Consider the following 25,920-nt stretch of genomic DNA (forward strand, 5'->3'; position numbering starts at 1 on the left):
GGACCCCCAGTCTGTCTGTTGAATCAGACTGGAGACCCCTGCTCCACTCAAAAGATGGGAAAGATTTGCTTCCAGGAAGAGCTATCTGGAAGGCTTCCTGGGGGTGGCGGCCCTGTAGTTGTACATTTAAAGATTTCTCTTGGGGAAGGGGAAGAGGGGTTCTGTGCCGGGATGCGGAGGGGAGGAGGGGGGGGTTCTGCTGCCTGTGGGGTGTGGGAATGCTTGCCAGGAGCCTGACCCACTGCTTTCTCCCCCAGCTCCTACCTTTTCAAGATAACGAGGATGTGCATGGTCCACGGGAGCAGGAGGAGGGCCTGGTTGAGCTGCACGGCCTCCACCGTCCTCCGGGCCACCATCTCTGGCTTCAGCGGGGGGAAGAGGTTGGGGAACCTGAAGGCAGGAAGAGACGCGGTGACTGCTCAGGAAGCAAGTGTTTCCGCTAGAAGCTGCTCCGTGGCCCCCACCTCTGGGACGCCCCTTGGCCTCTCCTGTGTGAGACCCAAGCCCACGGAAATGCAGCCCTGACTTCCCGGAGCTCCTCCAGCCCGGCACCTGACAGCTTCCCTGAGAATCAAGCACATCTCGCCCAGCAGCTGGCCCTTCTGTCCTTGTCACCTTACACTCTGTGATCAGGGCCTTTCACTCGTCCCCACAGCCAGGCTCACTCTTGCCGGGTCCTACTACTGGGAGCCCTCTCTGCAGCGCGGACCATTGACGGCCACCCCGAGTGGCTTCTGATCTCGACCCCTGCAAATCCGTCTGGCTGCATTTGTCACATCTGGAGTGGCCTCGCCTGTCTCCTTGTTAATGGCCACGGCCCCACCACACTGTGAGCTCCATGAGGGCAGCAGCCTGGTCAGTTTTGCTCTGCACAGTATTCTCAGGCATAGCAGGTGCTCAATAAATACTGGCTGAAGGGATGAACACTGGCCTGTTTGCTGCTCCCCCAAAGTGTCCTGCTTGTCTTGTCTGGAGGCCTGGTTTCTCCTGTACTAGTCAAGTCACTGACCATTCCAACACCTGCAGAGTGCTTTCCATGAATTCCTAAATGAATGGATGGGTGATTGCAGGGGCTCCCCATGCCCATGCCTCAAGCCAGGCCCAGCAATGATGCTGTTTCAAAAGCGCCAGACCTGTGCGTGAATCATCTCTCCAACCAGCAGATAAGGAGGCAGAGGCTCAGGTGATGAGTGGGCGGCCTGGGCCTGCAGGAACACGAGGCCACTGCACTGGTGCCTTCGTGCCCTGATCCTGCCACCCTCCCCGGCTGTAGGCACAAGGCCAGTGCCGCTGGCTCTGACCTCAGCCACACAAAGGGATCTGCCCTGGCACTGGGGAGATTAGGGGTGCTGAGTCACTGGGTCTGGAGTCACTCTGGACCTGCTCTTGGGCTCCACGGTCTCACCCCTGCCCTGCGTTTCCTTTTCATGTCATGGTGGTGCTGTCCGCAGTCCAGAAGGGCTGACCTGTTATGAATGGGCGCTAATCTTGGAGCCCAGGAGATGCCGTGGCTGCTTGAACCGTCTGTCTCTGCCTATTGCCCATTTTGTCTCTGGGGGAAGAGATGAAGGGCAGACAGGCCAAGCTCGTGAGCTTGAGGGGAGTCCCAGCAACACCCCAGGAGACCCGCAGAGGAGCCTCCAGCTGCCTGCTGGTGGATTTCCTCCTTTCTCTCCGTGGTGCCTGGGATGGTGTCTGGGCACTGTCCGAGCTCTGGATGCCCACGGTGGCCACACAAAGTCCTAGCTTTCAGCTATCCAGCTATCCAGCTCCTTGCTGTAACTAATTTCTCAGCCCCAGTTCTCTTGCCTACGATAAAACTCCTTCTGAGTTGCCATGAGGCCACATGTGTCTGGGGCTGGTGTGGGGTATACAGTACATCAACAAACAGTGATTTACAGACAGCAGCACCCATGGCCACGGTGTCTCACTGGGGAACCATCAATTCTGTCCCAACTTGTTCCCCACCTTCAACCCTGGGAAGCTGCTAAGCTTAGCTGCAGGAAGAAACCAATCTTTCTTCCTCCTACCCGTCCCTCCCCTCTTATTTTCATTTTCCGTGTTCTCCCTCTCTCCTTTCCATTCTTCCTTCCATTTTTCTTGTCTCCCGTAGCCACCAGCTAAGTCAGGTCTTCCTGGCACCACGCTAGCAGTCCCTCCCTGGGACTCACCCGCCCCCTAAGGACAGTTCATCCAGGGGACGTGCCCGCAGGCATCGCTAGTCGATTTCCACCAGGAGTCATCCAACCCTTGAAATAAGGGTTACAGGGATGAATCCATTTGCAGAGAGGAGGCAACCGAGGCCGAGAAAACTCAAGTAATTTGCCTGACATCACGCAGAGCTGGGATTTAACTCCAGGCCACACATGGTCAACACTCCGAACCACGAAGAAAAATGACTTAAGGAAACTTTGAGTTTCCTTCTTAATATGATGGAGGGCGAGCATGTTGGAAGATGAAATAGACATGCAAATGCAATGGCTGTGGATGTCGTGTCCCTACTGTGCCCAGGGCACCCCTTGAAAACATAGATTACTCCTGCCAACATGCATTTATTGAATGCCTCTCATTTATGAAAAGAAACCCTGAGTTCTCAAGGAAGAAAGAAAAGCTATCAAGGAATATTAGTAGAATTTATACTAAGATGTTTCTATTATATGAAGACGTTGCTTAGTAAAAATAATAAACGCAGTAGCTTTTTATTGAGCATCTACTATGTCCTGGACCTTGTACCTCATGCATGCATTACCTGGGTTATTTCCATTCTCTCAGTAATCCCATGAGGTGAATATTATTACCCCCTCACCCCCATTTAACAGAGAAGCCAAGCGAAGCTTGGCGAGGTCATAAAACAAGGCCAAAGCTTTCCACCCACAGCATAGCTGGGGAATGACGCAAAATCAGGTATTTTTGACTGTTGAGCACTCCAGCCACGCTGCCCTGTTAGAGCCAACCAAGGTGTGCAGAGTGGCTCCCATCTGCCTCCTCGAGTTCTCATGGCGTCCCTTGCACGTTACCCTCATGTTTGGGTGGAGCCTGCCTTATTTAGAAAGCAGGCCATCACAGGCTACACAGCAAAAACACGCGGAGAAAACAGCTTTTGGAGAATGCCTGGTTCCTATGTATCGAGATCCTTATGCCCTGCGTACATCACGAGTGTGGCTATGTACTGGGCGGTGACCACAGGGCACGGGCACTGGTGCTGTCTTATCCTCACCTACTGCGTGGTCATCGGCACATTTTACGATCAGCCATGGAGTCTCGAGTGGTAACGAATCAGACCCGTGGCCGCTCAGTGCATCACAGCCACGGGGGAGCCGCTGCCTAGCAGCTGGGCTCCTAAGACTGAATTTCAGTCTGCGGTCCAACTCCCTCTGCTGGGAGGGCTCCAGGGAGAGAGAGCTGGGCCTCTGTTTCTTTGCACTGAGCTGTGTTTGTGAACCACAGAGGCACATGTCTGAGCACACAGCTTGGTTAACTTTTACCTTTGATTTTTCAGCTGGAGAATCAGACACCAGAGAGAGAGAGAGACCAAGGCTCCCGGGTGTGTTTATGGTCTAACTTTCCCCATAGTCCGTCCCCTGGCCACGTCGGCGCGGGGAAGGAGGCTGGTCCCCGGCACTGACCTGACCCTCATACCCTGGAACATCTCTGTGCTGGTGTGGAAGGGCAGCACAGTGGTGGCACTGACACCTGGACAGTCCAGCAGCCCCAGGGTCAGGCTTTCCATGAAGGCGAAGGCTGACGCTTTGGATGTGCAGTAGTCGATGGCTCCCGGGATAGCAGACAGCGCCAGCACGGAGTTGAGGCACACGATGTGGCCATTCTGCAGCTCCAGCATGCGTGGCAAGAAGGCCTTGGTGGTCTGAGGGTGGACAGGGGGTCAGCGTGGTGCTGATACAACTTCCGTGACCCCTCCTCCCTGCCTGGGGACAGCAGCCTGCTACGACGCCTACCCCACTCTAGTGACCGTGCCTCCCAAAGGCAGGGGGCCAAGGGCCCGTGGCCGTGGACACTGAGCTCGCAGATCAGGAAGCCGATGGCTTCTGTGGCCAGTTGTTCTTCTTAGGTGGCCACTTTGTCCACGGAGGTCCCCACCGACCTCCACCTTTCTCTCTGTTCCCATCTCACCGCATGCCCAGGGCTGGCTTGGGGTCGGGTGAGCCCTTACCCAGAACTGCCCCAGGGTGTTGATGTGCTGGGACTTGAGAAGGGCATCATCGTCACTGTCCATCAGGCTCTTCCCGTGGACCACGGCAGCATTGTTCACTAGGATGGTGATGTCACCCACCTGTGGACAACAGGGAGCCAGGGGTCATGAGGACGGCCAGCCCCAGTGGCTTGCACCTGAAGGGGCACAGACCAGAACCCACCACCCCCAGTCCCATGGCGTTGGGAGGCTCTGTCACCTGTCTGAGCATCAGTCTTGTGTATAAGATGGTGGTGGTGCCAAACCAGCCGCATTCTGAGGATTAGAAATAACCTATGGCACCCACCATACCTGGGACACAGTACATCTATAATAAATGAGAGTATTACCTAAAAGTGGTTAACATTACCACATGCCAAACACTTTAGAGGGGTTCACCGACACACAGTCCAAGATGCCTAGAGTCAGGAGGATTTTCCCAGGAGACAGTGGGACATTTGTCTCCAGGTTTAGATCCACAGGGCCTCAGCTGCCACAGGGACAACCACTGACCATTCTTGTGTATAACCAGCCCAGTCCATACTCAGGTACTCTGAACCAGCGCCCCAGGAGTGTCCCCAAAGTTTCCCTGGACAGTGCCATTCTGCCGTAAGCGGAGCTCCTTTCTCCCTGGCTCTGAGGGCATATCCTCTTTGCCTGGCATTGCCCTGTGTTCTGCCGTGCTGGGCACAGACCCTCCCAGGACACTGACCTTCTCCCGGACAGCTTTGGCTGTCTGGTAAACCTCCTCCCGGTTGCCCACGTCGCAGATGAAATAGTGGCACTCAGTGCCCATCTGCCGAATCTCCTCCGTTGTCTCCTTTAGGCATTTCTCAGTCCGGCCCCAGAGAACAATCTAGAAAGAGAGGACAGGATTGATCAGGGAGTCAGGAAATTCAACATCTTCTTGTTATGGTTTTGATCAAGGTTCTCGAATGTGTGGCTGGTGATGAATTCAGGGTCTGTGTGTGCTGTGCAGAGGTGGCACTGCTTGGAAGCGGTCCCTGAGGACCTGACCCTGAAGGACGCATCGCCCTCCCTTCTCTTCCTGCTTCCTGGCCCCCGTGCCATGAGCAGCCCTCCTCCGCTGTGACCCTCTGCCATGCATCCGGTTTCCGCCTGGGAGCCAGCTGAACCTGGCCTGAACCTGTCCTTGAACATTGTTTCTGTACCATATTCCAGAATTCTCTCCTTTAGGAATCAGATGACCTTCTCACCAACGAGTCTAGAGCCGGGATTTTTCACTACCGCCGTTAAGACAGAGCAGAGGCTGTGACGGTGAGGCCCCAGCCGGCTGCAGGGCGCCGTCACCTCACTGAAGCCGAGCTGGCAAGGCAGGGTGGGAGGGGGCATCCAGGCACCTGCGATAAATGTGGGCTCCATGTGTCAGGAGGCCACACCGGCAGCACCAATGAGTGGGACATAAAGGGTGTGGGCAAATTTAGGAACAACCCGTAACAGGCTCCGAAGAAGCCAGACAGACATAGTGCAGCACATGCGAATAATCCAGAATTCTGGGAGGCTGAAGCAGGATGATTGCAAATTACAGCCCAGCTTGGGTAATTTACCGAGACTCTACCTCAAAAATAAAAGGAGTGCTGGAGATATAGTTCAGTGCAAAAAGCCCCGGGTTCGGTCTCCAGTAACATAGACACACACACACACACACACACACACACACACACACACAGAGCGAGGCTGGGGACCCACATTGCTCAGAATAGAATCAGGGATCCAAGAACTGGGTGGCTTTTAGGGGTCTGTCCAGTAAGTTTCTATCTATTTTTTCCTTCTGAAATGGTCAGTGAGGACGGGTGTCACGGTGCACATACCTATCAGCCCAGCACTCAGGGGGACCATGAGTTCGAAGCCAGCCTGAGCTACCTAGTGAAACTGTCTCAAAAGAAATACATCCCCCAAACAAAAGCAAAACAGAATCTGAAGTCCCCCCATTAAAACCCCCCAATATGAAAGCCCCGAGGCTCAGAAGAGGAACACTGCCTGCCCAGCTCCGTGATACTTGCTTACTCCGCACGTGACTGATGAGAACGCAGGGCCACTCAAGGCGGACAAACATTCCCACCCGGGACTCATGGCAGCTGCGGTCACAGCGGACAGGCCAGTAGGTGACTTTTTGCTTTGTCCCAGGGTATGGAAGAAAAGTCCTCTAGACAAAGAGTGGCTAAGGGTCACAGTTTACTATCTGCTCACCTTGAAACCTGAGAACTTTCCCGTAAATGGCAAGGTTTCAAGATGGCTCTTCGCTATTATTATTTATGTCTTTTTCACTTTGTGTTTTTCTAGGAAATTGTTTTGTGTTTCCCTCTAATACAGAAAGAATAGGTATACACGTAGAGACTCACGCATACATAGAACTTCTAAAAAGTTTATCAGAATCGATAATATAATGCACGATGAAATGAACAGATACTTTGAAGAAAAAGACACACTAAGGTACCTAGTGCTCCATAACATCATGATGTGAAATCCAGCAATACTATTATTCTTTGTTCAGAGTGTTTTTGTTTTGTTTTGTTTTGTCTAATTTCAACATTTATGAAGGTACAAATGGCTATTTTGAAGAGAATGAGAGACACGATGGCAGCCATTGTTGACTTCACCATTGTCTGGTCCTGAAGACCTAAAATGCTTTCATCATCCTGTTCTGATCAGTTTTATACTATGTTGTTTTGTATAAATTCACTGTATGTGAAGACATGGACAACTATTTGAAAGAAAACCAGAGACAATGTGATAGACAGTGAAGATCTCCTGTTGTCTTGCTTTGAAATCTGTGTTTCTTACACTGTTTTCTTATGATGTTTTATTCTGTTTAATTTTACCCTCTTTAAAATAAAATAATGTATTTAGCTGAGGGGCTCTAGAGGTTCCCAAAGGATTTGATTTTTTAAATGAGGGTTTTAAAATTTTTTTAAAAAATTAAAAAGAAAATAAAAGCGTCCTGTCAACCTTAAAAAAAATCTCTGGGAAAGTCCTTTTTGAAAGGCCCTCTCAGCCCAACCGCATTATTTACTTTAGCTGAAGTCCTGAAGTACAGGAAGCCTCTACAAGGGACAGTCCCACTGCTGGTCACCACCACCCAAGTCCATCAAGGGCGCTCAAGGGACTGCAATCAGACAAGCTGCACGCGACGTGGTCTTGTCTTCTGAACTGAAAATAGAGTGCTTTCTCTAGGAGAAGCTGGAGACTCAGCTCAGGGAGAAGAAAAGAGACAAATACTTGCTCCAGCAAGGGAACTTGCTGTGGCATCCACCGGACCCCTCCTCTGCTCAGCAGCCACTGTTATTCTGGTCTCCTGCGTCTCCCTTATCATCCACCTATCTGTCACCTCCACTCACTCATCTATTTACTCATTCACCCCTCCACTTACCTACCACTCCTCCTTTCCTCCAACCCACACTGCCATCCACCCACCCATCCATTCATTCACCCACCCACTCATCCATCCACCTATCCATCCATCCATCCATCCACCTACTCATCCATCCACTTACCTATCCATCCATCCATCCATCCATCCATCCATCCATCCATCCACTCATCCACCTACTCATCCATCTATTTACCTATCCATTCATCCATCCATCTATCCATCTATCCATCCATCCATCCATCCATCCATCCATCCATCCATCCATCCATTCACCTACTCATCCAGCCACTCATCCATCCACCTACCCATCCATGCATGCATGCATGCATCCATCCGTCCATTCATCCATCCATTCATCCACCTACTCATCCATCTATCTACCTATCCATCCATCCATCCATCCATCCATCCATCCATCCATCCACTTACTCATCCAGCCACTCATCCATCAATCCATCCATCCATCCATCCATCCATCCATCCATCCATTCATCCCGAGCTGACAGCCTGAAATGCAGGTAATCCTTGATTTTCTTTTTCCTGTTCTGGTCACCTCTGACTCTTGATGGAAATAAGCCGTGGGGCTTACAAAGTTCCCTAAGATCTGAGTGAGGCAAAAAAAAAAAAAAAGCCTCTACTGATCCAAGGAATTTCTAGCCAAGTCAATGGGGTGTAGGGGGCTGGAGCCTTGTTGAAAGGCACAGCGGTTCAGCTGGAAGGGAGGACAGGTGATATCCTTGAGGCTGCCCCTTTCTGGGGGCAGCAGTGCCAATGGGGCCTTTTACATTGGGACCTGTGGCTTCATCGCACAAACAGGTGGTGCTGTTCTCTACCAAGATGGTGCCCCAGGTCTGTCCCCGTGTCCCCAGGGCTGAGGGTTGTGCACGAGTTGAGTGGACGGCAGGGATAGGACCCCACTCTGGTGGAGCCAGGACCCTCTGGGGAGGCTGAGTCACTGATCAGGAAGCTGCAGGTCCTCAGCTGGCCCACCCAGGTGGCTCTGTCTGACAGCTGACAGAACAAGTGCCCCGCCTGGTGCCAGACAGGGCGAGGCAGGACCAGCAGGTGGGGTGTGGAGGAAGGAGGGGAGGAGCCCTGCTGGAGAGTGAGCTGTCAGGGCCTCTTGGTCTGCTAGCTAAGACCTGGTCACTCCCTTGCTCCAGAGCCGCCCCTTCCTCAGCCCCAATCCCAGCTGAAGCCTCTACAGCCTCCCTGGTGAGGGCTGTCACCATCCACTCTTCAGAGCCACACTCAGAGAGTGAGGGTGGCAGGATTCGCACCCTAAGCCTTTCCCTCTGCAGAGGCAGCCTGGAGCCCCAGGCACGGCAGGAGAGTCTGAGATTCAAGGACTCTGCTCCCAAGTTCCTGGTGTCCCACACCCAGCATTCACTCACCCAGAGGCCCTCCTTACATCTTATCCTGTTCTACATCCACAGCAAAGCTGGGTGCGGTGGCGCATGCCTGTAATCCCAGTACTCAGAGGCTGAGACGGGAGGGTTGCCGTGAGTTCGAGGCCAGCCTGGCTTCCCGTGAAGGGAAGGCACTGTACCCAGGGCATAGGCATGGACCTGGCAGAGAACAAATGGCCACGGTTCCTGCCTTTGGGGGCTCCGTTCCAGGGGGGAAGATGGAGAAGAAACAAGAAAATCATGATCATGATTAGGAGGATAAACAGTAAACAAGGGAGCCTCATTTAAGCTGGAGGCCGGGGAGGTAGACACGGCGTGCTGCTATGGGGGTGAAGTAGCTCAGAGATGCTAAGCATCTTATCATAGGCCACACAGCCACTGAGTGACGGAGCTGGCATTTGAGCATCAGTTTTGTCTAATGTGGGGCAAAAGTCCCTAAAGAAAAGGCTATTTATAGTCTTAAAAACAGGAGATGTCATAAGAGCGGCCCCATCTCGCCTTGCCCCAAAAGGTTATTTACACACTGGTAGCTGCGGGGTCAGTGCCTCCTTGTCCCTCAGTCCCCTGGCTGTGCCTTTTGAGAGCTCCCATCCATCATGAGGTCTTATTTTATCTTTCTCTTTGTTGTTTTTCTTTGCTTTCAATTCCAAGGCTTCTTGCAGGCTCCTCTTCATTCTGTACAACCCTTCCTGAATATCCCCTCAGTTCTAAAGCCTCCCTGGCTGCTCCTCTGTCCTCCCTCCAATATTTGGCAGTGGCCTTAGTCAAGGTCCAGGCACTGTGCTGAGCATGACAGATGTTTCCTCCTTTGATCCTTTTGGCCACCAGGGAGGCTGCTTTGCTTTACAGGTGAGCCTCAGACAGACACAGGGACCTGTGCAGGTCCCTGAGCTCCTAACCGCAGGACAGCAGGACTCACAACTCCTGTCTAGAGTCAAGCAGTCCGTGTTCATGCCTGCACCAGCGCGCAGACGTAGCGGGCTGACCCACCTGGGTTTGAGAGGGTTTGTGAGTCCCTGTGGGAAGTGTGTTCCTTTCACCCCTGCCCCCAGCCTCTAGCTGGGCTGGGCAGAGTAACAAGCCAGTGTAGCTCCCCAGCACATGGCACAGGCCAGGAGGCCTCCAGAAAAATCTGCTGGCAGGAGGACACGGGTGCCCCTTTCCACCCAGCCTCGTTCCTTGCCTGGGGGCTCACACTGATGCCTGGCCTTGGCTTTCCAGCTGCAGAGCGCTCGGTCCCACCGGGGGTGGAAGCTGGGTGGTCCCGGGCGGCTCCCAGGAGGAGCATCTGTTTATAATTGGCAGCCCCGGAAAGATCCAAGTCCCTGGGCAGGTCTCTGGCAGGCCGGCTCCTGTCCCCAGGGTCCCGCATTTTGAAGCTGGAATGTGCCGTTGGCTTGGCAGGAGGGGTGAAAATACCCACCAGAGACCCCAAAGCACAGCGGGCTGGGTGGGGAGGGGCCAAGGCCGGGGTGGAGGCCGAAGTGCTGGCCTCCTCTCCCCACATCCCCGCCAGCAGGACAATCAAATAAAAAGCCAGCTTGGTGGCCAGATGAAAGCTAGCAAGCAAACAACACATGTTTTCTGTGATGCGGCTATGTGTGCCCGGTGGAGAGTGGGTGACGTGGCAAGCGCGGACACACACACTCTCCAAGGCTGTAGTTACTTTCATAGCCTAGGTTAAACGTTGAATTTCCCTTGCCGGGGGTGGTGGTGCATGCCTACCGTAATACCAGCACTTGGGAGGCTGAGGCAGGAGGAGGGCTGTGTGCACTGGAAGCTTGCCTAAGCTACTTAGTGAGTTCAGCCTGGGCTATGTAGTGAAACCCCTGTTCCCCCAAACTCTTCCTCTTTCCCATCCTCATTGCAAGACGGAGACCCCATCTCTACGGTAGAGCGGCTTGGAACTCGGCTCCAGAGCCAAGGGTGTCTGGCTTCAATTCTTTGATCTGTCATGGAGAAGTTGAATGAACTCAGAAGGTCCACTTGGCCTTTACGTGTAAAGGTTTAAGCACCCACTCGGAAGGGGATTGAGCAGGTTAGAAAGGGCTTGGTGAATACCCATTATTATTGTTATTATATGTTATTATTATGTCTTCTTTTTTTGTCTTTTTTGAGACGGGGTCTTGCTGTGCAGTTCAGGCTGGCCTCGAGCTCACTTTGTAGCACAGGCTGGTCTCCAACTTGCAAGACAGTCTCCTGCCTCAGCCTCCCGAGTGCTGGGATTACAGGGCTGCATCACCACGCCTGGATTCCACAGTGATCTTCCTACAAGGCTGCCTTTCCACTGGATGGCGCCCGGCAGCACCAGTCGCTGTATTTTTGATCATGTCTTATAAAGATGCTCATGGATGGGGCCTTCTAGAACTGCTTCAGAAAGCAAGAAGGGAACATACTTTTGGTCTTTTAAATTTATTTATTTGTTTTCTGAAACTGGGTCTCACTATGCAATTCAGGCTGGTCTTAAAATCACTCTGTAGCCCAGGCTGGCCTTGAATTCATGGCAATCCCCCTGCCTCAGCCTCCCGAGTGCTGGGATTACAGGTGACACCATGTTTGGCTATGGGGAGAATATTTTGAAGGTGATTGTGGCAGTGTCTTTTATTGTAATGAGCTTTTAAATTTAAAAAATCTGAACATTCACTGTAGGTTTGGATCATTTCTCCTGCCCTTGTGCCATTGCCCACCCCAGGAGGTCAGAGGTGTCAAATCCCACTAGGCCTCTCAGTCAGGGACCTGGGCCACATCTCCGCTGTCCTTCCTGGTCCTGCACTGCTGGGCCTCACAGTCACAACCAGGGCTCTCCCAGGAGCTGTGAGAGAGGTCTGTGCTGGCTCTGGCCGTGGCTCAGTCTGCAGCGAATGTTTTAGAGACCATGGGCTCGCCTGGGGTAGAGGATGGTCAGGAAGCTCCCCAAATGAGATCAGCCGGTAGCACCGTCCTCCCATGAGTCCTTGACCACAACTGGGAGCTGGGCAGAGACTTCCTCCAGGCAGGCGGATGGCCTGGAACTGGTCCCCTTGGGAGCCACAGGGCTGGCCACAAGCTCTTGCACATACACGGTACTCTCTAGCAGCAGCCGTCCTTAGTGACTGCCAGCAGCCCAGTACCCATCCTCTAACAGCTCTGGGAGAGGTGCACACCCATTTCTGCAAGAGTAAACTGAGGCACAGACTGCTTTAGCTCCCGGAACTGGATGTCTGGCTTATGCTGCTGAATTCCTGAGGTTGTGTCCTTAGACTCTGACTCCTACAGGAGCAAAGGGGCCCTTGAGAAAATGTCCCCACTCATTGCCCAAGCAACCCTAAGCACATGGGTGTGTCTCAGACAGGATGGTGAGGTGTCCTCCTCCCAGGGAAGGAGGGGAGGGGACCATGCTGGCCTGGTACAGCTCATGGCCCAGAGAGTCACCCAGTTGTGGAGTGGGGGACAGGGTCGATCCTCACTCCACGGCTGACGGCTGGGTGGGTGCACTTGCGAGGGCCACTTTGGTCCCCAAGTGGGCGGGGAGGGATGCCACAGCTAACATTTCCCGTGCTCTCTTCGGTGCTGGTATGGGGCATGATGAGCATCCCTCAACAAACTGTGTCCTCCAGAACCCGTGAGCAGGACCCTATTTGGAAAAAAGGTCTCTTAATTTAAGGAGAAAAGTTTTATTTAGGTCACATTCATACAGGTTTCAGTCCGTGATTGGCTGGCTCCAGGGCAGAGTGACATGTCAGAGGGGGACCACAGAGAAGAAACAGCTCACGGTGGGCAGAGGGCACCAAAGCAAATGTAGCAGGTATGGAAGTAGTAGCAGGAAGTGACAAGCAGCAAGAGCAGCAGCCCCTTTCCTGTCCCTTGTATTTTATCCACACTACGCCCCTCAGCACCCATGCCCACACCCATACTGTGGGGCACCCTAATCCTAGCATCGCAGTATGAATTAGCCCCGGAATTCCATGCTCATGCCCAGCATCACACACTCCGGATCCACCACCTCCGAAAAGCTGTCTCCATGACTGCATGAGGCTTTGGGGGACATCTAGACACAAGTCATAACAGTCTGCCCCTGTCTCAAAAGACTCGTAGTATAATCATCCCACTAGACTTTTAATGTTGGCTTCATTGTCTCTTTGTACAATATGCCTGAGAATTTTTTAGGAATGCTAGTTTGGTAGTGCTGAGTTTCTTATGGTGCTCTTTGTCAGGAAAGGATCTTATTTTTCCATTAACTATGAAACACAGTTTCTGCAGGATGCACCAGTCTTGAAACACTGTACTCCAAGATCTTGTGGCCTTTAAGCTTTGTGTTGATGCCCACTACAAGATCCTTGCAGATACAACTAAGTAAAGGTTCTTGAGGTCAGATTAAACTTCTGATTCCCAGAAGGTGACCCTTCTCTCTCCCCAGTGGTGCTACTGTGGGCCCAGCCGATCCTCACCAGCAGGACCACTGCCCTGGCTGGATGCTCCTCCCTGCTCCACTCCTTCCCTGTCCATGCTCAGTGAGGCCAGAGAGATCCTTCTAGAACATTAGCCTTACCTCATCACTCTGCTCTCGGGCTCCCCTCCTGGCTCAGAGTGAAATCTAGCAGACCCTTCCCATCAGATCCCTCTGCTGCTCTCCGAGAGGGCTGTGTGGTCTCTACTGCAGGGGCCTGTCCTCCTCCTGAGAGGCTCTGCTCCTCAGGCCCTGTCCAGGGCCTGCCTGAGAGGCCCTCCTGTGAAACACCCTGTCCATCTATCACCTGCTCCAGTTCTGGGGCTGCTTTGTCCACCCTCCTGCTCTCTTCCCCCTCCTGCTGGGACTCACCTATCTCCCGTGGTGGCCAGCACAGGTCTGTGGGGACCAAGGGCTCTCCCTTCCAGCTCTGGAACTGCCACCTCCCAGTGATGGTCAGCAGGAGCTCAAAAATGGAGTGTGACCACTGGGTGGGGTTCCCACTGCATTCCCGAAGTGACACTCCTGAGCCCAGCTGGTTCTGGTCCATTCAAAACCCTCGGGGGAAACAGCCATGGAGTCTCCTTTTCCTCTTCAGCCAGAACCCTAAGCACCACGTTTTCACAAACGTCAGCAATGAGCCAGTAGGCTGCACCTCCCTCTGACCATGCTGGGCAGAGCACGGGGCTGGAGGACTCGGGCCACGGTCACAACCTGTTCCTCCAGCTGGACCTCTGGGTGGAGAAGCCAGGTGACCTTGGGGTGGCTGAGCGGGGTGTTAGAGAGGGCCAGGGAGGGCAGAGCCAGTGTTTACAGATTGTTCTCAGGCACGGGCGCAATCTCTGTCTGACCTTCCTGCGAAGGATTCTAACTCAGTCCAAGCAACGCGGGCAGGCTGACCTCTCAAAGCGATATTTGAACACGGATGCCAAAGCCAAGTTCTTTTAACACCCGTGTCTTACTTTTTTCCCCCCTCCCTCGCTCCTTCCGTCCCTCCTTTCTTCTTTCCCTTCTTCCTTTCCTCCTTGATGGAGTATTTGCTGAGCAGTAACTGTTGCTGGGACCCAGGATGCAGTAGGGAACAAATGATCCCATTGTTGGGGAGTCTGCTTTCACATATGGAGAAGACACATGAGCTGCGGACTAGAGGTGGCTGAAAGGGCATGGGAGGAACACAAAGCTTTGGGGGTGTGGTGGAGACGGTGGTCACGGGCAATGTTTAGATGGGGAGGAGACCTCTGGCATGGGGTGACATTTCTGCAGAGACCTGAGGAAGTGAAGGAAGGAGCTGTGCAGATGTCTGAGGGAATAGGCAGATAGGACAGCAGTGCAAAGGCCCTGGGGTGGGAATGAGCTTGGTGTGGTGGGCAAGGAATCTGGTGTGGCAGAGCTGAGTGGGAGCCACTCCAGCCACCGTGGGACATGGAAGTGAGCTCTGGGGGTTGATGGGGTGCTTTTTGGGAGGGTTGAGAGCAGAGAAATGACTGCCCCTGCCTGGGCTTCTGGGACAAGCTGCTGCCATGGGAATGGGAATTTGGGATGGGTTGCAACCAGGGCAGTAGAGGTCAGTTAGGCGGTGTGGACACTGGGTCTGGGGTGCTGGGTGGAGGGGGTCAGGGAGGATGGGATCAACAGCATCAGGACCAAGGTGGCAGGTCTCTGAGCAGTGGGCCTCCTTCCCCTGGGACGGTGGGCTGGACTCTCAGGGCCCCTTAAATCACAGGGTCCATCAGTGCCTCAGCTTCCAGAGCGCTTGGCTGAGCAGAGGCTGCTGGCCGGGGAGCAGGAGCACAGGTCAGGCTCACATGACAAGGGGGTGACAGGGAGCTGCCTGCCTGGGTGGGGGCCAGTGGTGTCAGAGGGGCAGGGCAGGGCCAGGGTCCCATTTGGCAGCGGGAAAGGGGTAGATGGGGCAGCGAAGCCGGGAGGCAAATGGGGGTGGGTCGCTGAGGTCCATATGGAGACGGGGCTGGGGTCCTGGGTGCAGAATGGGGAGGGACTAGGGTCAGATAAAAAGGGGCACCAGGCTGGGGGCAGGGCTCCGCTGAGCCAGGAATGGAGTTGGGACAGGGGTTCCCCCTCCCGCCACCCCGGGAGCCTGAGTCCTGCTCTTCCTTGGCGACCAGACCGCGGTAAACAAACCCGTGACGTCACGGGCGCCGCTGACCTGCGGCTGAACCCGGAGCTGCCAACGGGACGCGAGGTGCCAGCAGCCTCAGGCCGCGCGGCCCACAGCCGCACACGCTCCCCGGCCCAGCTGCGCCCGACAGGATGCTTCCAACGCCACCAGACGTTGCAACACGCAGCCAGTCTGCTGGCCGCCCGGTGAACCGTCCGCCGCCCTCCTCCGCTGCAGGCACAGGCCCAGCTGGAGGCCTCCCTCCTCCAGCGCATCCTGGCCGGCCGGCGGCAGCTTCCACCCCTCTGCGGTCAGGCTCCCTGCGGGGGAACCGGTCCCGCTTCCCTAAGGGGCCCCCAAAGCCAAGAGCTGGGCCTCTCCCATCAGCTCTGACCCTCTGCACCACCGCGGAGGGGAAAGCGGCTGCTTTGGCTCTCGGCTTTGGGGTGGACAACAGGCTTCATACACAAAGCGACGTCCCCGAAGCGTCCCTATGGCCTCCTAGGTCCCCTCCCTCTGGGATTTTATTCCAAGGAGCTCCCGCAGGCCCTGGCCTGCGGTCTCCTGGCGGCTCAGGACCTGGCCTGTGGCTGAGCGCCTGCCAGGGAAAGGCAGCCCGGTTGGGGCCTCAAGGAATCCGCTCTGGAGCTGATTTGCTGTGTGACTTCTGGATGAGTCACTTGGCATCTCTGGGCCCCACCAGCTCCAACTGGCCTCCCCGTGGTGGTGTGGGGAAGGTCAAAAGTACAAGAACACACTGCCCGCCTGGAGGGTGGCTCAGAGGCCTCAGGTGCTGGGGCCTGGCCTGGGGAGAAGGCAGAGGTTCTCAGGGAGCCGGGGGCAGCCTTTCATCCCATCACCCGCTACCCCCAAACATGGTTCTGGGGGACACGGGGCTAGCAGGGTGAAGTCCCCTGGGACCAAGGAAACCCCTCCCCCCACTGGGGTTCCCTTGCTACCCTGCCTGGGGGGGTGGGGAGCCTACAAGTGACCCCTGACCTTTGAGCCTGGAATGCACCAGCAAAGTTTGGCTCTCTGGTTCCAGCTCTCAGTGCTGGAGTTGACCCTGACTTCACCGTCACTGCAGCACTGCGACAGCTTCGGAAATCACAGTACGGCATCAGGATGCAGCCAGCACAGACGCGTGTTACATCCAGGGGCAAAAGTTGCCGCTGCCTCACGGGCTTCTCGGAGTGTAACAGAGAGGCCCACTGCCCCCATTTCTTCGTCTCCAAATCCTCCCATGTCTTGTCTTAGCTTGGACTGATACATTTGGGACAGGCCTGACTGGACCCCTCACGAGGCCATTCCTGTCCCTGCGGCTCACTCTGTGACTACCCCCCGGGGTTCGGTTCAGAGCCCTCCTAAACTTTGCTATGGGCGTCACTACTGGCTGGGTTTTTGCATTTGTTTTTGGGACAGTGTCTCTCTCACTGTGCAGCTCCGATTGGCCTTGAGTCTGTGGTGACCCTCCCGGCTCAGCCTTCAAGTCCTGGGAGTACAGGCGTGTGCCACCACGCCCAGCATCTCTGAACTCAAACACCTGGCCTGTAAGCCATCACGGAGCACCTGGCCAGCAGGGGCTGAGCTGGGACACCTGTGCTGGTAGGGACATCTCTGGGAGCGGCTGGAGAGGCGAACATTCGGCTGTCTTTTTGGAAGAGGAAAGATGAACTTTTACCGGGAGTGACTCAGCTTCTCTTTCAAACCCTTGTGAAATCCAGAGTCACGGAGCTTGTGCGCCCAGAATACACGGACCAGCGTGTCCCAGGGAGACCTCCAGCTAATTAGGCATAATTCACAGACCAGTCTCAGAGGACAAGCTTTAAATTACTTGAAAGTTGGGCTAAGGTAAGTATCCCAGAGGCCATTAATTAGGAATCGGCTTAATCCCTGCGAGGACAAAGGTCAGCTGCCATGGAGTTGACCCTGCTGGCTGACCGGTTGTCAGGGCTATCAGCTGGGACAGCTGGGGACTTGAGGGGAAGTGGGACTCGGCAACAGGAAATGGCTGGGTCAGCACAGCCTGCAGACCCTCGGGCTCTGCTCAGGCCCAGGTGAGGCAAGGCTTCCTCAGTGCCGGCCCTGCAGAGTGCACCTCAGTGGCCCTTGGACAGCGTCCCACCCCTCCAGCACCTGAGAATTCTGCAGGAAAAGCCAGGTCCCCTCTCTTTTACTAAGGTGGTTTCCTCATGCATCCTACAGAAACTTCAATAGCTCCCTGGTGCTCTCCCAACTGCACCCCACAGCCACCCACCACCATGGAGCCCTCACGTTCCCCGCTCTCATTTGTGTCCGACAGACAGACTCTCTTAGGTTCCCCGAGGAACTGAGCCAGGCTTCCTTTCTCAGCAATCAAATGCCTGGATTTGACTCTCAGGGCTATGTGAGGTAAGTAGTTAACTTTTTTGAGCCTTAGTTTGTGCATCTTTAAAATGGGAACAGTGACAGAGGGCGCCTCACAGGGTTACGCTGAGGAGCTGATCAGTTGGTTCCATGGAAAATGCTTAGCACTGGGGAAGCATTTTATTAACAATGGTGGTGTCAAGACTACCTGGAAGCCCTGTCTGTGCTCAGAGCTGCCTCTCACCATGGTCGGCCTCATACAGACACCTCTGCCATCACCGTGTCACTGCAGGCTGCTGGCCCACCTCCCCAGCTAGATGCAGGCTGTGCCATGCCCACGCAATGCCCACCTGGTCCCTGTGATCTAGGAGAGACCCCTGGTCCCTCCCGCCTCCCCTCTACGTGCTGCAAGTCGTGAAGTGGGGTAACCCAGAGCCTTCCCTTCTGTGCAGTAGCTGCTTGCTGGGGAGGGGGGTACAATGAACACCCCTGTTTCTTCTATCCAGGGACAAACTCTGTCCAGTGACTTTCTAGAGCCCCAGTTACACTGTCAGCTGCTCTGTAACAGCGATGGTGATGTCCTCCATCCTTGGGGACCCTCTGGCATCTGGAATAGAGTTTAGTATCCAGCTGCTCAGGGCAGATCCAACCAACAGTTTCCAATCCCTGACCAGCCATCTCATAAAAGGTCCCTCCTGCGCCCAACACTGCTGCTTTACAGATGAGAAACCCAAGGCTTAGGGAATACTCAGCAGAACCACCGCCCCCCAGAGGTCACACTCCGCTCTCCAGCACCTGCGACTATGGTACCTTATATGGGAAGGGCCAGTTAAGGCTGTAGTTGGAATTCCAACAGGCTGACCTCAATATGCAGAGGCTGTCCTGGAGTGTTGTGGTGAGACAGATGTAATCGCAGGGACGAAATGTGGCCAGGGCAGAAGCATGGGAGAGAGATGTCACAAGGGGAGAAAGTCAGATGGCACAGACTGATAATGGAGGAAGAGGCCATGAGCTAAGAGCTGCAGGCAGCCTCTGGGAGCTGGAAGGCCCCCCACCCACCACTCCCCAAGGGAACACCGCCCTGTCATGTTCACCCAGTGAGACACAGCTAGGACTTCTGGTCCCAAGAACTGTCAGATAGTAACAGGGCATCATTCTAGGCTTCCAAGTTAGTGGTCATTTGTAATAAAAGAAGCTCATAGGAACTCCACCCCAGTCTCTGAAGTACCCCTCGAATGCTAACCTATTAAAAGAAATGAACCAGTCTTACAGAAATGCCCGGGAGACCCCTGCAGAAGGTGCAGGAGAGGCTGGGGTGGACACACCTGGATGCAGCCTCACCATTGTGGCCAACACTGGCTAAGCACTCATTTTGTGCTCAGAACATTAGATGTATTATCTCATTGAATCTTCATCAGGCAGGGGAGGAAACAGGACCAGAGAGGTCCAGCAGCTTGTCCAGGGTCACACAGGAAGTGAACAGAAGATCCAGTGTATACACTTGAGAGCGTCTGACTCCTACACTCAGAATCTGAGCTGCTACGATGGTCTCAGGGGCTCCTTCCCACATGTGTGTCCACTCACACTTCCGCCACTCCAAGGCTGAGGGATGGGTGCTGAGGTGAGGCTTCGATGCACCCGTGAGGGAGCAGTGACCTCACACGGGGCACAGCGCCACCCGTCCACCCTACCCCTGTGCCCTGCTGTCCTGGGCTCCCTGCCCCCTCAGCCTGTGTTAACTGAGAAGTGGCCCAGACAGGCCAGGTCAGAGTGCCCCTCGCTGTCAACTGAGACGTCGTGACATGGCGCTGAGGGTGGAAGGACGCTGCGTGGCGTGTCAGCAGGATCACCTGCCGACGTGGATGGAGAAATGCCCTGGTGCTGTGTGGCCCAGGTGTCAGCAAATGGCCCGATGAGTCTGCAGGCCGCACCTGGAGGGCTGGCATGGCCGCACAGGCAGCTTGGGGCCTCCAAGGAGTTTACATCTGGCGTTACTGAAACTGGGCGTCTGCCCCACTGTTCTCACTCCCAGTCACAGCACCCCCAGGAGACGTCCACACACACCTGACTTACACTCCATGGCTTGGCGAGGAGCGGTGCACATGGGACTGTGAGGCCGGCCTGGAGCCAGAGCAGGCCAGTCCAACAGAGTGCCACCCTGCCGGGGCCTCCATTCCCACCCCTCCAGAACTGCTGGGCACAGATCCCTCTGTCCACGGGGGTGTGAGCTGGGGAATTTCAGACAGGAGCGACAGGGGCGAGGTGTGGGCAGCGCCACGGCAGAGAAGTCTGGGAACAAGTTGGGGAGCAAACGAAGCAGAGCCTGAGAGACGGAGGCTGGCAACCCTGAGCCCCCCGAGTCCGGCTGGACACTGGCCTGACCTGGACCCTGTTAGCCCCAGAGGCCGTAAACCAATCTAAAGGACATTTCTAGACCAGAGGGCACCTGTCTGATCCAGTTAGACACCTGGGTCGCTAAGGACACAGCTGCGCAGGCTCTCTGGGGCCATGAATAATCTCCTCCCTGCAAAGGTTAACTGAAAGGCTACAAATCTCAACGGTGAAGAGCGAGTGGGGGTGAGACCCCCCATCACTCACTGGCTGTGTGATTTAAAGCTGCCAGTCCTCAGCGTCTCTGTCACTAGGACAGGATGACCACCCCGTGCTGGCAGATATTACGGGAGGTCTTGTAGTCAGGGATTGTGAGGAGCACAATTAGAATCACGACACACAATTTACAATATTATTTTATGATGGTCACCCAGAGTTCCACACAGAAGATGCAGGAAATCTGTCCACAAGGCTAAAGACTCAGAATATTCAGCCAAGGGCCTGGATCCCACAGCAATGTCCTGCAGGGGTCCAGCTGAAGACCTAGAGCCCATGACAATGCCTCTCACGTGTCCAACTGGAGGTCTAGAGCCCACCGGACAGACTCATGCAGTCTGTTTTACTGGGAAGGCCCAAAGGTCAGTGGTGGAAGCTAGAAATTCTACGCCAGCGGGTGAAGGAGCTGTGCCGGTAGGTTGAGGGTTCTACACTGGAGCTGAGAAGTCACAGTCAAAATAAGGACCAGGGCTGCCCTGAAAAGTACCATAGCCATCCTCAGTGACATGGAGGTCTCGAGCTCCTCTGATGATAAGGGTAGTGGAGTACATGCCAGAAAGCAAGCGTGACGAGTTTGTCCTGGAGATTAAATGCCACACATCTTCCCCTCCAGAGCCAGGAAGTGACGCTTAGTGCAAGGACCAGAGCTCCCCCGAAGCGAACCACAGCCATGCTCACCAACGAGGTCCCGAGCTCCTCTGATGACTATGGTCGAACTCACACTGGGGAAGCTAGTCACGACCAGCTCCTCCAGGAGAACAATGACACTTAGGAAAACCCACAATGTCCCGCTTTTCCTGCCCCCATCTCCTTTAATGTTGGCAACTTCCTTCAGGTGGAATATCTACACTAGTGCCATGCTGATTTAATTCAGCTGGTGTTAAGCTGACCACCAGTTTTTAATCCATAACAGGAATGACCTTGCTGTGTGCAAAATGCCTACAAACCCCCCTCCCCGCCTAGTAGGTGCTCAGTAAATGCTGGCTGTCACCAGTTCTGATGGGTTGATTGTGCATTCATTCAGGCAAGAGACATTTATTAAGTGCCAACTGTGTATCAGCCAAGTGCTGGGAATACCTAGAGTAAGAGGAACACGCTTCTTGTCCTCTCCAGGTTTGAATCTTTTGCAGAAGAGAAAGAACGGGCAGCCACAAAGCATGATGGGTTGCCATGGCGACGGCTGGCGTTGGCTTCACCACAGCTCAGCCCGGACCAATTGAGCCAGTAGAACCCAAAGACGGAAGTGACAAACGGCTTGTGGGGAAGCAGAGGGAGGAAGCCCCACCCCAGCCCAGCTCTGCCAGCCCCAGCTCAGGGCTGCAGAAAGCCTGGATCAACCAGCCCTGCTAATGAAGGAAGTGGCTCTTGTCACCTGCATCACAACAGGGAAGATGCCAGGCTCTGAGCCTCCTATACTCCAGCGAGGTCAAAGGCTAAGAGTCTCTGGGCTTCTGTACCCTGGCAGAATTCTCCTCCTCCTGGGGGAACCCAGCATGGAGCAGGGTTCTTTGCCTTTTGCCTCTATGCAAAAGGTGCACAGCTGGGGGCTGGGGGTACAGTGTCCACTGCCCTCTCTCAAGTCAAGCGGTCATCTTTTGCAAATATGCTCACAGTGAGTTAGCAGCTTTATACACAGTATTTCACTAAATCTTTGTGTTTCAGGTGAGGGTCAAACACAAGTGAGATATTGTCCCTTACCTGACAGGTCCATGGGAAGCCCTGTAAGATCTATGGGACCAGGGGCCAGTTCCTGTAGGTGCTGCCTGCACAAGGAATTGCACAGTGCTCTGGCTGGTGAGCTGGAGACCTTGGCCACCATGATGCTGCCTGTGGGCAAGCCTGAGTTTTACACCTGCTATTGCCAAGTTACACTCTCAGGGCTGGGCCTTGGAGACTCATGGGTGGGCAGAGGTCTGCTGAGTCCTTTCTGACCAGTCACATTCGGCTTAGTTCCCCAGAGAGGACTTCGGGGCTGGCACTCATGGGCTGGCAGTGGTGGAAGAGGGGCCCTGGTGGGGGCTGGGCCGGCCTAGGAGGTAGTAGGATCCCCTCCCCCGAGAGCAAAGGCACAAGGTAGCAGAGGGCACATCAGTCCATGAGCCGCCTCACCTCGGGGTACAAGTGCCAGAGGCTGAGGCAGGAGATGCATGGAGTAAACTGGAGCGGGGGTCACCCGGGGAGAGGAAGCGCAACAAGTGACTTCCTAGAATTGTTACTGTCAAGCTTCATTTGTTCCTTTTCTAAAGCAGTGAAAAAAAACTCTTTTGCAAACGCACACAAACATCTGTCATGGAATTCTAAGCTACAAAACGGAAGTGAAGCTGGTTTAGTGAAGTGGAGGCTGGCGCCCCGAAAACCACCTGCTCCAGCTCCACTGGGCGCCTCCTTCCTTGGGTGCTCTGCTGCCCGCTTTGAAAACTTGGTCCCTGCTGAGGTCAGCATGGAGAGTGGACTTGAGGTCACACTTCTCAGAGCAGTGCTTAGACCCCGTGGCCTCCGTCCGTCAGGCTGACCATGGTTGGTGCTCAAAGCCTGCAGGGGCTTTGATGAATCTAGTCCCGGAGGCTTAGGTATACAGGACAGGCATGTTGTGCTGCTGTCATTCTCGGGACAGGGCTCACAGGTTGCTGCAGATCCCAGCTAGAGATTGACTCCCAGCATCCCCCTTGGTGGCCACCTCCTTCAGGAAGTCTTCCAAGATTTCCCTTTGGATATGGCCTCCTCTGTCCAGTCAACACTCTCAGGTATCTTCTGAGAATTCAGCTTAGTGACCTCAGCTGGACTGGAGGGAGCTTTTGCTCATGCCTTATGCTGGGTCCCTGTACCTTTAAGATGCCACACTGCTTTCCAATGAAAAAATTCAACTATGGGCTGGCTCCTTAGCATAAACCCTGATAGCTATTGACTACCTTAATCCTTTGGCAAACATCTCATCCACTGAATGCAAATACCACTGCTCAGGGCTCTAACAGGTTCGTGTAAAAGTGGATTTAACTGCATCCCTGCCCGAATCTTGTGAGTCAAACAGCTTATCACTCTCTCCTCCAGAATCCTCCAGGCACTGGCCTGGGATTTCACAGTTGCTCTCCTGACCTCTCCCTAACCCTGAAAGAGGCAGGCTGGGACTGGCTGGGACTATCTGTGCTGGTGGGGAAGGCTCCGGTTTGGAAGTTGGGAATCCTGGGTGTGACCTCTGCCCTCAGCGATGTGTCCCAGAGTGCTTTGCTGCACCTGGGCTGGTCACAGCCACGTTTGAGCAAGGCCAAGGAGGGGCAGCAAACAGTGAATGGGAAAAGGCAAGGCGCGGTGGTCCCGGGCAGTTCTCAGTCATGCATGACATGTTTCTTGCCACAGCATGACACAGGGCCATAGCCACATGTGGCAGTCACATACCATGCTAGTGGTGTATATGATCCCGGTCACAAACACGACAACCGTCGGACACATCACCAGTGACACATACGAGCAGAGAGTACCAGGGGGACCTAAAGAACCTCAACAACCATTGGGGACCTGGGGTCTTTGAGTTATGGCAGAAGTTCCAACTAAGGGGGGTCTGCATGCCAGGTCCCCCTGCCCTCCAGTACCCTGGAAAATGTGGTTAGAAGGAGCCACATTGCTGTGGAGGGCCCCTGGGGAGGTCATGCTGAAAATGTCATCATCTTTTCATTTGTAAGTGCTGGCTGATTAAGTATCGGTCCTGCCCCCTGCCCCTGTCTGGGTGACTGTCCTAGATGTCATTCTGTTGCTGATGACTCACAGAATTTAAGGAGCAGCAGGGACCTGGGAGGTCGCCCTCATCTCCCCGATGCAGGGATCGCTCCCCCATACCTGCTCCAAGAGCAGCCTGTTCACTTGCAGAAAGCTCCAAAGGGTGGGAGGGGTCCCTCTTGTGGGTCCTAGGTTTACATGGTGAGTTTCTGCACAGGCCTGGTACAGCCTTCCAGAACCTTTTGGAATAGATCCATGCCTATGCGGTACAGGAAGGTGGCGGATACTGTCCCCGGCTTCTTATAGTCAATGCCCCTTCCATGGATTCGCTATCCAACCTAAGCCATGGCTTCCAGTTCTCGTCCTCCAAAGCCTGCTCCCTGGATGCCCTCCAGCTGCCCAGGCTTCTCTTAAAATCTGGATTGTGCTGACGACAATGCTCCAGGAGCCATTGGACCCTGCAGGACAGAAAAGCATCACTGTATCCGGGACCCAAATGCAGAGGCTACGTGAAGACACAGAAAAGTCCCTGAACAGTGACACACAAGGTCCTGAGCTTTGCACAGCCCCCCAAGAGAAGCCTGGTGTGAGATTCCTGGGGGTGGACTGCAGACTCCAGCCACCTTGCATCTGGTCCCCCAGCCCTGGTGTGACACCCTCACCGGCTTCCCATCCTAGCAGCCAGGCAACCTTGCTAAGACCTGTGTGGTGTTCATTCATCACTTGAAACCCTTGAGCAGCTCCAGTTTCACACAGGATCAATGCCAAGGCCCGTCTGAGGTCTGCAGGGCCCACAGCCCTGACTGCAATCTGGGTCTCCTGTCCCCTCAGCCAGGTTCACTCTGCTTCAGCCACGCTGGCTGCTTCCGTGTCCCCCCAAGCCCCAGTGTGTTCCTGCCTGGGGCCCTGGTTCTTCCTGCACCCAGAAGGCTGCCTTCCTCCTGACCACTGCTCCCCGACTTCCTCAGGTCTTTCTGTGTGTCCTTCCTGCTGTCCTCTGTAGAGTCCGACCCCTCCTATGTCTCAACTCTGTGCCCCATTTCCCTTCTTAGTGCTAACTACCGTCTCACACACTTTGCATTTATCTTATCTCTGTCTCTCTCGCTCAGGCTTCTTTCTACATGGGTGAGGATTTTCATTTGTTGCTATTTCCCCAGACTCAGTACTCAGAATAGTGGGCACAGTTTGGTCCACAGTGAACGTGAAGGGGAAGGAGGTTTGACCACTGGGACCTTTGGGTGGTGGTGAATTTAGAGATAAGTTACATTGATTGTGAGGACCACACACCTTTCTTGGGTAGAGGGGACACCTTCTCATTAAGGAAAACACTTTTCTCAAAATGATGGTAGCAAATGTCCAGACAGAAGTGAACCACAGAGTTAACTGTAATGATAAATTTCAAGGCACTCTGGTAACATCTAAGTGGACCCCAAAGACTATGTGTGGTCATAAATGAATGCATTTGGGTCTGCAAAAATAAAATCTTGGGAGAACGTGAAGTCTGAAGAATTAGTGGAGGGTAAGGTACACCGAAGTTGGGCCAAGTGGGATTGAGAACTCAGGTTCACTATTACGAGGTCTAGCAAGCGCTGTGTGCAGCCCAAAGCGAGAATCTGGTGACATTAGGGTAAAAGTCATGAAATGTTGCTGGACAGCCTAGTGAGGGAACTTCAGTCTCTGGCAAGCTTCAAGCTGAAAACATTAATATCATCTGCAAGT

General features: G+C 54.3%; 1 protein-coding gene across 1 annotated transcript in view; it reads right to left on the reverse strand.

Moving 5' to 3' along the window:
- The window catches only part of Dhrs3 (dehydrogenase/reductase 3), a 31,598-nt gene that overhangs the window by 1,054 nt on the left and 4,624 nt on the right, over positions 1 to 25,920 (reverse strand). Inside the window, exons 2-5 of the mRNA XM_063235539.1 lie at positions 4,902 to 5,045; positions 4,172 to 4,291; positions 3,627 to 3,865; positions 265 to 390 (exon numbers count right to left, since the gene is read on the reverse strand). Coding sequence (XP_063091609.1) covers positions 265 to 390; positions 3,627 to 3,865; positions 4,172 to 4,291; positions 4,902 to 5,045 — 629 coding nt within the window. The remainder of the gene's footprint in view (positions 1 to 264; positions 391 to 3,626; positions 3,866 to 4,171; positions 4,292 to 4,901; positions 5,046 to 25,920) is intronic.

This window comes from Cavia porcellus, unplaced genomic scaffold (genome assembly GCF_034190915.1).
Source record: "Cavia porcellus strain 051 isolate PalLab524CR breed Dunkin Hartley unplaced genomic scaffold, mCavPor4.1 scaffold_25, whole genome shotgun sequence".
Lineage (NCBI taxonomy): Eukaryota > Metazoa > Chordata > Mammalia > Rodentia > Caviidae > Cavia > Cavia porcellus.